This window comes from Chondrus crispus, genomic scaffold (genome assembly GCF_000350225.1).
Source record: "Chondrus crispus Stackhouse genomic scaffold, scaffold_62, whole genome shotgun sequence".
Lineage (NCBI taxonomy): Eukaryota > Rhodophyta > Florideophyceae > Gigartinales > Gigartinaceae > Chondrus > Chondrus crispus.
The window spans coordinates 97,887-109,036 of NW_005178579.1; the positions used below are offsets into that span (position 1 = coordinate 97,887).

Below are 11,150 nucleotides of genomic sequence, written 5' to 3' on the forward strand. Positions count from 1 at the left end.
CGCGCGCCATGGAGATGCGCGCCATGGAGATGCGCGCCATGGAGACGCGCGCCATGGAGACGCGCGCCGCGCTATCGAGGGCAGGCGCGGGTCATCGCCGCCGCGCAGGGGTGGGCGCGTGCGCGGCGGGCCGGACCGCGATCGTAGGTACCACGGCGAGGGGAGGGTTGAGATGAATAGGGGGGAGATGGACAGGAAGACCGGCGTGCCGTTCGGATTCCCGCCCCCGATGATGACCCCAGACATGATGATCAAGTTTCCGCCGCCGCCGTTCCCGCCGGGCATGCTGCCGCCGGGTATAATGCCGCCGATGCCCGCGGGGAGGGTGTTTAGGCCGGACAGGGGAGAGAGGGCCGAGCGCGGGGAAAGGAGAAGAGACGGGAGAGATGGGAGGAGGGATGGTCGCGGGGATAGGGACAGGGATCGGGACGGCAGGGATGCCCGTTCGCGTCTAGGCAGGGGTCCGTCTGCCGATGGGCAAGCTGCGCAGGCTGGTGGCCGGAAGCAATACTTTGTACTTGCGATGCGCAATGTGCCCGAGGATAAGCTCAAACTTCCGCATATTCTCAAGTTCTTCGAAAACTATGGCACCCCGGACAACGTCCAGCTTGTTACCCCCGATCGGGCGTTTATCATCTACGCGTCACGTGAGCCGGCGCAAGCTGCCACAAAGTCGGTGGATGCAATCATGGGAAATCGCCACATCCGCCTCGGATGGGCTACCGCGCAAGACTACGACGTCTCGGGGCTGGAGCTTACGGACGAGGGCGTGCTGCAGCCGTCGACAGGCCGGAGGAAAACCCGCGACGACCGCCGTGGCGACAAGGGTGACCGGCGCGGCGACCGCAACGACGGCAACCGCGGCGAAGGCGGCGCAAGGAAAGAATCTCGAAGCGCCGCGCATGGGATGAATGCTGTGGCAAAGAAGGAGGCCGAGAAGCAGGAGGCAGCCAAGGCGGCCGAGGAGGACCTGCGGAAAAAACGCGCCGCGATCGCCGAGGCGCGTGCGAAGCAGGACGAGGTGAAGACGCAGCTGCAGGCGCGCAAGAAGCAGCTAGTGGACGAGCAAAAGGTGCTGTTTGCGTCCATGGCCACGGCCGGCGACCAGGCGGCAAAGCTGGAGCTGTTTCGCAAGGCCAAGGCGATCGACTCACAGCTGGAACAGGTCGTGTCCGGGCTGAACCCGAAGGCGGGCGCGGTCGCTTCGACGGCCCGCGTGGCTGCGTCGCCCTCGGCCCGCGGCGGCGCGTCTGGGCGCGGCCGCGGACGCGGCCGCGGTGGTCGCTTTGAAGGGTTCTCCGTCGACAACCGGCCCAAGACGCTACAGATCATGGGCGCCAAGGCCGACGTCGTCGTCGAGACGGCTATATCCGTGTTCCACGAAACGCTGTCGGCGGAGAAGGTCGGCGCGTTCTGGTTGCTCAACTTCCCCACACGCCGCGCGGCCGAGAGCGCCATGCGCGCCCGCGGCCCGCTCAAGCGCGGCTTCGGCGCAGCCGCCATGAGCCAGATCGTGGCCGGGGCGAACAACACGGGGGTGCAGCCCGCGCAGCCCGCGCAGAGGCTGGACGACGTCGCGGCGCAGATCCCGACGAAGCCGGCCGCGCCGCAGCCGCTGCCCATCGAGGAGCCGCCGAGCGATGACGCGCAGGCGCAGGCGAAGGCGCAGGCGAAGGCGCCCGTGCAGGCGCAGGGCATGGGCATCGGCATGGGGGTCGGCGTCGGAGTCGGCGTGGCGCAGGCGCCTACGGCGATGATGATCGACTCACAGGAGAGCGGGCCGTCCTAAGGTGAAGGTGGAGTGTTTGAGGTGGCATTGTGGATATGTTTTATTGTTTGAGGACGCATAAAGAATATGTCTCGCGGACGCTCAGCGTTCCACCCCCGTGAAGGGGCCGTCCTCAACGAATCGATGTGTTCTGAGCTTGCGGCCGTGACGAAGCGCTTCGAAGTTGTTGGAGAGACGTCGTGCTTGCCGAAGGCGTGCTTGTAGTTGCAACTTGAACGAGAAAGGTCGCGCGTGGCATTGCCGCGCAGTAGCTTGAATTTTAGTTATATTTTAAGCACGTGCGCTCCGCCGGCCTTGTGCGCTGCAGTAGCCGCTCACCACCGACCCAGTTACCCTCCCCGCCTTGGCAATCACCGTCCCGTCCCACCCACTGCATTCAGCCCAAACGCCATCTTTTTTGCCCGATCCACTATCCCCCGCCTCCCCCGCCTGGGTGGTGCCTCCCTCTTCCCGTCCCTTCTCGCCCCGACCTCCCCTTACCTCCCCTCTCAAGCATGGATGAAACCGATCCGCGCGCCGCCGCGGCCATGCAAGCCTTCATCCAAGAGGAGAACCAAAAGGCCGCCGTGCAGCAGATAATCTCCAAGCTAACCAACACCTGCTGGGACAAGTGCATGTCGTCCAAGCCGGGCAACAAGCTGTCCTCCTGGGAGTCGGACTGCATCGCCAACTGCGCCGAGCGCTTCCTGGACACCTCGCTCCTCATCGTGCAGCGCATGCAGCACCAAGCCAACCGCTAGCCCGCCGCCCCGTACGACAGACAGTCCAAGCCCTGCTCAGTAAAGTCATCGCGACCCCACGTCGCCACGTCCACGAAGCCCCACCTCTCCGCGCCGGCGAACTCCCCGCGCCTCTCGGCCACGCTGCCGCTGCGCTGCCGCGCCTCGCGCGCGCGCGCGCGCGCATCGCAGTGCTGGTGGAACGCGTGCACGTTTGCGCACGGGTTGACGACGCGCAGCCCGGCGCGTCGCAGCGCCCACACGACCACATTCTCCGCGCCAAACTCGTTGACGCGCAGCGCGCCCAGCCGCGCGATCACGGCCCCGTCCAGCGGCGCCACGAACGCGAACGCGTCGTGCGACGCCGCGCGCACCGGGTCGTACCCCGCGCAGAAGTCGGCCGGCTCCCACGCCGTGTCGCCGCGCGCGGACGCCGCCGCGCAGTCCGGGCTCGGGTGCCGCGACAGCGCCAGCGCCACGCGCGGCGAGAGCAGCCCCGCGCAGAGCAGCGACTCGTCAAAGTAGATGTCCGCGTTGGCGACGACGGCCACCGAGCCCGCCGGCGTTACTGCGTTGGCGCGCGCGAGCAGCGCCGCGTAGGTGACAGGCTCGTCCGCGCGGAGATGGGTCGTGGCCAGTCGGCCGGAGGTGGAGGCGTTCTGCAGGACAGGGGGCAGGAAAGTGCCGCTTTCCACGAGTAGCTCGTAGCGCGAGACGGCGCGCAGGGCGAGGTTGCGCAGCACGACGACGCGGAGCTCCGCGATGCGGGAGGTGGAGTAGCGTGCGGAGTAGAGGGAGGAGACGAGGGTAACGCCCGGGGCACGGCGGGACGTTGAGAGGGCGAGGGTGGCGTTCGTGTAGCGTTGGGTGTGGGCGTCGAGGGCGCGTGCGAGGAGGACTTGCGAGTGGGCCCACCAGGCGTGAAGGGCCACGCCGAGGAGCGTGGAGAGCAGGAAGATGAGGAGCACGAGGAGGCGGGCGACGTACGGCTTGGTGCGGATGAGGCGGGAGAGGGTGCGGCGGATGGTTAGCGTGGCACTGAAGCGCGGCGAAAGGGGGACTGTGCGCGGGGCGACCATTAGGGGAGCACCGCGCGCGGCGAAGCGCAGAAGACGCTCGCGGGGGAGAGGGGGGGAGAGGGTTTGGGGCGTGGACTCATTGAGCGCGCCCGGCGCGGGAGTAGCGGGGAGGTGGGCTTCCTGTGGGTGCGGATAGAGAGTCTACCGTCGGGGGGGAAAGAGACGTTGATGTTGGATATTGTATTAGGCAGTTGGTGTTGCGAGGGACCTATCGCTCCCTTCTCCCAAACCCTAATTAATTAATTAACGAGATTCTACTTCAGAGGCTATATGTTTAATCAAACATAAATTTCACAATAAATTTCACAATAAATTTCACAATATATCAGACGGACGGATAGACTCTTCCGTCCAACACTTCTTCACACGTTTGATTGCCTGCAGCGGTCCACCGCCCCTCGAGTGCTTTCAATATTTGTACATTCAGTATTTGTACATACAGTACCCTCCTTCATTCGTTTTGGACTGCGAGCTTCCAACACCAGCTGCCTTGTTTCTACGCATCGCCATGCAAGGCCCACAACGGCTCGGAAGCGGTGCCTCTATTCAAACCTCCTCAGTCGCAATAACTGGCATGCACAGGTTCGAAAAACATAACAAGCCTTTAGCATTTTCGCTCACTTCTCTAGACACTACGATACAAATTATCAAAATACAATATTCCAGCACCCACACTCGGAACAACTACTACCTGCCATTGGCAAACCCCGTTGCTACTATTCTTCTTCTTCTTCTTCCTCCTCTATCACGACTTTGGCCGCTTGCTGCTCTGCATGTAGCCGTGTCGCTCTGGCCGAATCCACCAATAGTAATCGAATAAACACAAGAAGCCCGCTCACTCCACCGGCTGCATACCACTGCCACGGTGTCAACATGAACACAAACTGTACAAACATGGGCATGAAAGGGAAAATTAGCAAGACCGTAGCCAGTTGCCATTGCAAATTCTTGATTGAGCTGATTATCAAATAGTTGAAGTAGGGCACAGGATTGTATAGAGAGAATGCAGCCGGTTGGAAGGGAGGCGGCAACACGTAGTCTTGATGTTGCGTATCCTTGTACCCGTCATTGCCGCTGAAGCATTTCTTCTTTGCCGCTGCTTGCTTAGTTGTCAATTCAAGAGAAACCTGTATTTGTGACTGCACGTCCGGATAGTTTGGATGCTCCATCCACAGCCATTGTTTCTTCTTGATGATCGGCTTCTTGTTCACAACAAGGTCATCAAATAATGACCTTAGCTTGATATCGACAGTGGCGCACAGTTGATCATCTCCAAGTCCGTGGCTTGTATCGTCAAATACTTGCAGCTTAAGTCGTGGCTTGATGTCCAGCGACGGCAAATTGATGTTCCATTTCATTCTCCAGTTGAACTCAGCAATGCCATCTGCCACATACTTGCAGGGAGGAGTTTTCTTCTCATGTTCTGGCTTATTTCCCAGACGTGCTTGGACGTAGAATGCTGCGAGCACGTTAGGATCGTTGCCCCTCAATTTGTAGGGCAGCGTGCATTCTTGAATCTTGTACACTACCAGTCTTAATTCGTACAACTCTTGCGGCGGCCTGCTGATTGGCACTGGTCTGTAAAGCTTTGGTCGTTTGTCGACGTCCTTGGCATCAAATATATCAACAAAGCATTCCAGCTGACCCTTCAGGTTCGCAGAACCATCCGAGTAGAGGGACCGCCTCTCCACAGGCGTTCGAGCGAGATATCTCCAGGATGAGTTGTACCACCGTGCATCAAGGTCTATAACTGTTTCTCCAATTGGTGCAGACCATCCAAATCCAAGTTTTCCGATGTTGACTGGCACATCTGTATGCTTGATCCCAAATCGGGCCTTTCCTTCGTCCTTCAAGTACATTGGATACGACAAAGGTACCGTTACCTCTGGCAAGACGCGGTCCTTCACTTCTATGCGAACCGATCCACCAGGCATCTTCACCCGGCTTTCAAACATATCGAAAAAGTTGGGATTGTCATCATCTTCGATTGGCTCATGCTTCTGCGTGTGATAATCGGGATATCCTCCGTAAAACTTGGCTGTCAGATACGGGTTACATTGGGACCCGACTTGCTGAAGGTTGATTCCTCGGAGAATGTACACTCGTACAACGACCTCGGTCGGGATAAACACGCGACCAAATGAACGCAGGGATGTGAAGCGAACCATTTTCGCAGCAAGGTCATCCTTCTTATCCATTTCAACCAAATCGAGGCGTGCCTTGAGCTTTCCGACGGCGGGGCGAGCCCCTTCCAAGGCCGCTCTGCGTTTTTCCTTCTTCAACAAGGATGCGGTGCTGGTCAATTCCTCAAGCGGCAAGATTGGGGGTGGAAATGCCTGATTACCTTGCGCCATCTGCGCGGCATCGGCAATTCGTCCGATCGTATTGCCAAGTGAGCGATTGTCACCACGAAACATGAGAAACTCTCCATATGCTGGTTCGGAGAAATCACTCTCCAGTTCTTTCGGGCAGTAGCCTCTGTCTTTCTTGAGATACATGGTCCCGTCATAATCAATCTTATCCTCTTCCCCTCCAAGAAGCGCTGAAAGGGGAACGTCCTCATCAACCTCAACACCCAGTGCCATGGAAACATCGGGCATCAAATCGGCCAACGTGTCTGCTATTTGATATTTCATGGCTCGAAGCGGGGCCAGCATCGAAAAGACCTTGTCTCCAAGTGCGTTACCCTCTGCTACGGCTTTCTTCACCTTGCTTGTCTCATCCTTGGCACTGAATCCTACACGCAAGATGTCTTTGTTTTCCTGCAGAACGATTATATTCTTTCGTTCGCCTCTTTCTTGCGACTTCACCTCATGCAGTCGAAGAGACGCCCCGACAGGCTCCTCTCCTGCCAATCTCGCATTGCGTCGAAACTTGTAATTGTTGCTGCTTGCATGTAGGCGTTCAGGGACAAGCGCATCTGTTCCAAAGGAATCATCGATCAGGGATTCCCCGGTCAGGAGCTTGCGATGGTGTTCGAATAACCATTTCTCTAGAGGGATAACTGCTGTGGCAATCATGTCTGGTGCATGCGACTGATTGTACTCAGCATATACGTAAACACTCAACGCGGGTGCCAGACGAAGATCTTCAGGGACCTTGATTTCGAGGACGAGGACATCCAGAATGTTGCAGTTAGCTTCAAAGGCTCGCCGTTGAAGAATAGTTCCACGTTTTGATCGAACCGGCTTGACTGAATCGCTGGAAACGGCGCACTCGACAAATATGTCTCCTGCGGCGTATTGCAAGAATTTCACATCGCGAAGACCGACCAGTGAGATACGCAGCCCTGATTCGGTCCTGTCGGGCGGGTCAAAGGGTCGCATGGGGTGAGCAATTGCAAACTCAGACGGGATCAACTGGAAGTCAGCCAGCACTTCTCCAACTATCACGCCTGGATTCACAGAAAACACGGGATACCATTCGGAATGCTCCAGAGTCGGAGGTGCAGAATCCAGTTCGGCACAAGGAATAATGGACCGTCCCAAATACGCCATCGGTATATCCTCACCATCGTAGTCATAGATGAGAATGTTGACGTTCGGTTTCCGTTCGCCGTCCCGGATCTTGATGTCTTTGACTTCAATGAGCTCTTCCCAGGAGGGAGAAACAGTTTGTTTGCAAAACACCTGTCCATACTCACTCTTGTCACCCATCGAAACAACGACACGCGGATCTGAGAGTCCAGTTTCGTCGGCAGCTGGAAGATTTCGTCCCTGAAGAATCAAGGCACGAAGCGTGTAGGACCGCTCATATCCTAGCGGGATGGAATATGTGTGCGGTTTTACAACAGAATCAGATCGAGTCGTCGCCCTGGCCACGAGCGAAGTATCTCGTCCCCGACGAGATGTGTCACCAACCCCTGGAGAGATCTTTGTACCATCGGAAGCATCGACAAGCTCTGCTTCCTGTTCTTCATCAATGACAACCTGCTTGGATGCCGTAGGGGACGGGGCGGTTTTCTTCTTCAGCGACGACCGTTTTTCGATATCGAGTGTCGTGCTACTCACATTCTGAGGGGCAGTCGTAGTTCGGTCCTCCCCCGCGGCTTGCTGCTGCTGCTGTTGTATTGGGTCGTAGCGCGACAGTGAGGCGGACATCAAGATACTACCTGGAACTTTGTTATCGCCCGAGTCGAGTACATTGTTTCCCGGGTAGTCCATGAACAGCCATCTGGGGTCCTTTTGACCACAGATCAAGTGCTTTGCAGGAAGCCGGAGGAATGCAGTTGCAGTCCAAAAACTGTTTGAGGACCCCTTTTCGACACTAGAATCAGGGATGTGAGAGGGCGTTCTCCTTGTCGCGGGGTCATCAGCTTTGGGTAAGTTCGAGGCGTCAAAACCGCCTGCGTCCAGTGGATTATGCAAAAACTCCTTGTTCTTCTCCGTAATAGACACTCTTTCCGCTGGCTCTGCGATGGTCCCATATTCCGTGTTTCCTAGAGCTTCATCCGCAGAGCGATTGCCATCAGGATCAATAGTCGCCCTCCGCCCCTCGGCCGCTTGTTTCTCCTCCAACTCTTCGACTGTGGACGGCTTTCGGGCTGAGATGGTCACGAAAAAATCCGGAATTTGTTCCACATCCTCTGGGAATTGCATGTTGGGAATAGAGACGGCACATTTTTCATCCCAGATGACACAGCAGTTTTGAACGACTGCGTTTGGAATGGTGGTCCCGAATTCGTACAGGCCAATCCGACCCCTGACGGAGACGGACCATCCATCCAAGAGCGGGAGCTCGGTCGCACGTAAGACGGAAAATTCCATCTTGTAAAACTCGAGTTTCGGTCGCGGAGGCGGCGGACATGGCCGAAGGAATGGCTTCTCGACGTTTCCCGGCTTGGCTCCGACGCCGATAAGGACGCGTCCGCGGAAGGCGACGCCCTTGTCGTAGGGATCTGCCGGCCCTTCAGGCATGCCATAAAAGTTGTAGTACCGCGGCTTCATCAAGGCAACTTCACGCACGCGATCTCCATAGTCTTCGCCATCGGCAGGGTCCCCGCGAACGACGGCAGTGGTCATATTTTGGAACAGCTCCTCAAAGGAGACGTTGACTTGACCGATGGGTTGGTCCTCGCGGAAGGGGTCTTGCAGCCTGGGCATGATACGATGGAAGAGCTTCAAGTTAATGCCTTCTTGGGCGACGCGCTCGTTGATGATAGTGAGAGGCAGGACGTATTCCTCGTTCCAAATGACGCGTCGCTGCAGTAGTACGGAGCATGCTCCGCCGATGTTTGCATCAACAACCTCCTTGGCTTCAGAAATAAAGACCTTGCTCTTGCACTCGCCCCAGCCTGAATAGTTGAAGGTAACGTAGCCACGCACGGCATCCCTGTACCGCGGGCTTGCCATGCGCGGGAGCATGTCGGCCCAACCGACGGTGATGTGGACGGCCCAGTTCTGGTACGACATCTTTGGGGTCTTCAGGACGTTGTTCTTGAGCAAGTTAGCGACGGAGAACTCCTCCGCATCTTCCGCGTCCACATGATGCGGCGGCGAGCCACCGGGGGGCACGACGGTGATGGACATCTTGATGAAGCCGGCGGGGCGCTTCGCACCATCCGGGTCCTGCAGCGCAAACCACTTGCGGTAGAGCTCCTGGCCAGGGAGCTCGAGCATGCGCTTGGCGTCGAGCGTGTAAATGCCAATCTTCCTGTCGGCGCCAATCCTGTTCCAGTCGAGGACCTCGATGACGATCTTCTCGTCCTCAAACTCGAGGCCCGTGCAGATCTTAGAGAAGAAGAGCAGCTGGTTGACCATGCAACTCAGGGTCTGGCGTTGGCGGTCGGTCTTCTTAGTCATGCCCATGACGGAGGCGCTGACAAAAGGGTCGGAGCTGCCAGAGTTGTCGACGCCCTTGAGGTTGCGGAGCTCGACGACGTTGACTCGGACGGTCCACTCGCCGTTCTGGAGCGGGCTGAGCATCTGGCGGTACGAGTAGCTGCTGCTGTCGACGGGGGTCATGCGGGCGGAGGCGCGCAGCACGGCGGCGCGGTACTGCGCGCAGCCGACGGCGTGCAGCGGGATGCGGAGCTCGGAGCGGACGATGCCGTCCGAGTCTGCGCCGACGCCGATGCGCAGGGCACTGAGCTCGATCTCGCCGATGGTGGAGATGCCTGGCGAGTCGCGCATGTAGCGGCGCGCGCCGTCGTTGGCGTACAGCGGGAGGCCGTCGCGGCCCTTGAGCACGAGGCGGATGGGCATATCATAGAAGCCGCCCTTGACCAAGGTCGTGTCGGCGCGCAGCGGGAGGCGGACCTCGCCCTTGAGCATGTAGTTGTCAAAGTTGGCGCCGAAGCCCGGCCAGTCGTCCGACTTGGACACGTCGCGGATGACTGAGCGGTCGACGACCATGCCGCGGAAGATCCACTCAACCCACACGCTGGTGTACTGACGATGAAGCTGCGACAAGTCGCGCAGGCAGATGTCGACGTTGTAATACTGCTCGAAGAGGTCGCCGGCGCCCTCCTCGGGGACGCGTTCGTCGACGCGGGCCGGGTCGAACTCCAGGCCTGGCGACGGGGAGTTGGGCATGAGGCCGTCCTCGCCAATGACGAGGGCCTCGCCGCGGTCACGCTTCTTCACAACGACGGTATCAGCGGCCTTGGTGGGGTCCGAGGGGAAAGGCGTGGCGCCCACGACGCCCTCGGCGGCAGCGGGGTCTGTAATGGCGATCTCCTCGATCTTGGGGTCGTAGATCCATCCGTTGATCTTGGCATTGAAGGCGAGGAGCGGTGAGTAGCGCAGCTTGGGGGTGAGGAGCTTGTCAACGGACTTGAGCGCAGCGAGGATGGGCGGGGAGATCTTGTCCAGGGCCTTGTAAATCTTGGGCATCTGCTGGTGGACCTGCTTCGCGAGGTTGCGCCTGAGCTGAATGACGTGGACGTCGATCTGCATGGTGATGGGGCGAAGCGGGCCGATGTGCTTGATGGTCTCCCACAGGAGGACGCACAGCAGGGTGGACACGATGGAGAGACAGAACCAAAACCTCCACCCGAAAAAGGTCCATACGGCGACAACGGTCCGCGACGCCGGCGGCAAGGCGATCTCCAGCGCGGTCTTGGTATACATGAAAGCAATGGGCATCATGGGAAAGACCATGAGAATCCAGGGGGTATTCAGCGGGCTCTCGGCGTTATTCGTGCCCTTCATCTTCTCGACCTCGATGGCCCTATTCAAGTCCTTGAGTATAGTGCCGCTAATATCGACCTGGGTAATCGTATCGACCTCCTTCGCGCTGAGCTTCCTACCAGCCCTGCTTCCGGCCAATGCGCCCTTAACGCCACCCTCGACGACGTTACCGACGGCGCCGACGCCGCTGACGGCGGTGCGTCCGACGGAGTCGCCTGCCTGTGCGACGACGTCGGTGACGCCGAGCAGGCCGATGCCGAGGTCCTCGACCTTGTTGACGGCGTTCTGGGCGAGCTTGCGCGTGAAGCGTGCGGCGGGGTTTGCGCGCATGCGGGCGGCGCTGCGCGACGCGGACGGCGCGGGCGGCGCGTCCGGCTCGTCCGCGTCGAGCTGCAGCGCGTCGGGCAGGGCGCCGCTCAGCGACCGCGTCGAC

At 59.0% G+C, this 11,150-nt stretch overlaps 2 protein-coding genes; one reads left to right on the forward strand and one right to left on the reverse strand.

Moving 5' to 3' along the window:
• Window positions 1-310: 310 nt before the first annotated feature.
• On the forward strand, window positions 311-1,909 carry CHC_T00007122001 (hypothetical protein). XM_005710539.1 is given in 2 exon segments: window positions 311-1,789; window positions 1,790-1,909. 1 exon segment carries the CDS (start codon window positions 311-313, stop codon window positions 1,787-1,789), a length of 1,479 nt encoding a protein of 492 aa, XP_005710596.1. The 3' UTR covers window positions 1,790-1,909.
• Window positions 1,910-4,174: 2,265 nt separating this feature from the next.
• On the reverse strand, window positions 4,175-8,503 carry CHC_T00007123001 (hypothetical protein). XM_005710540.1 is given in 2 exon segments: window positions 4,175-4,303; window positions 4,304-8,503. The coding sequence occupies 1 exon segment, from the start codon at window positions 8,501-8,503 to the stop codon at window positions 4,304-4,306; it is 4,200 nt and encodes a 1,399-aa protein (XP_005710597.1). The 3' UTR covers window positions 4,175-4,303.
• Window positions 8,504-11,150: the final 2,647 nt, after the last annotated feature.

Coding starts and splice junctions, on each gene's coding strand:
- CHC_T00007122001 (XM_005710539.1), top strand. CDS start 311: ATGCCCGCGGGGAGGGTGTTTAGGCCGGACAGGGGAGAGAGGGCCGAG.
- CHC_T00007123001 (XM_005710540.1), bottom strand. CDS start 8,503: ATGCCTGAAGGGCCGGCAGATCCCTACGACAAGGGCGTCGCCTTCCGC.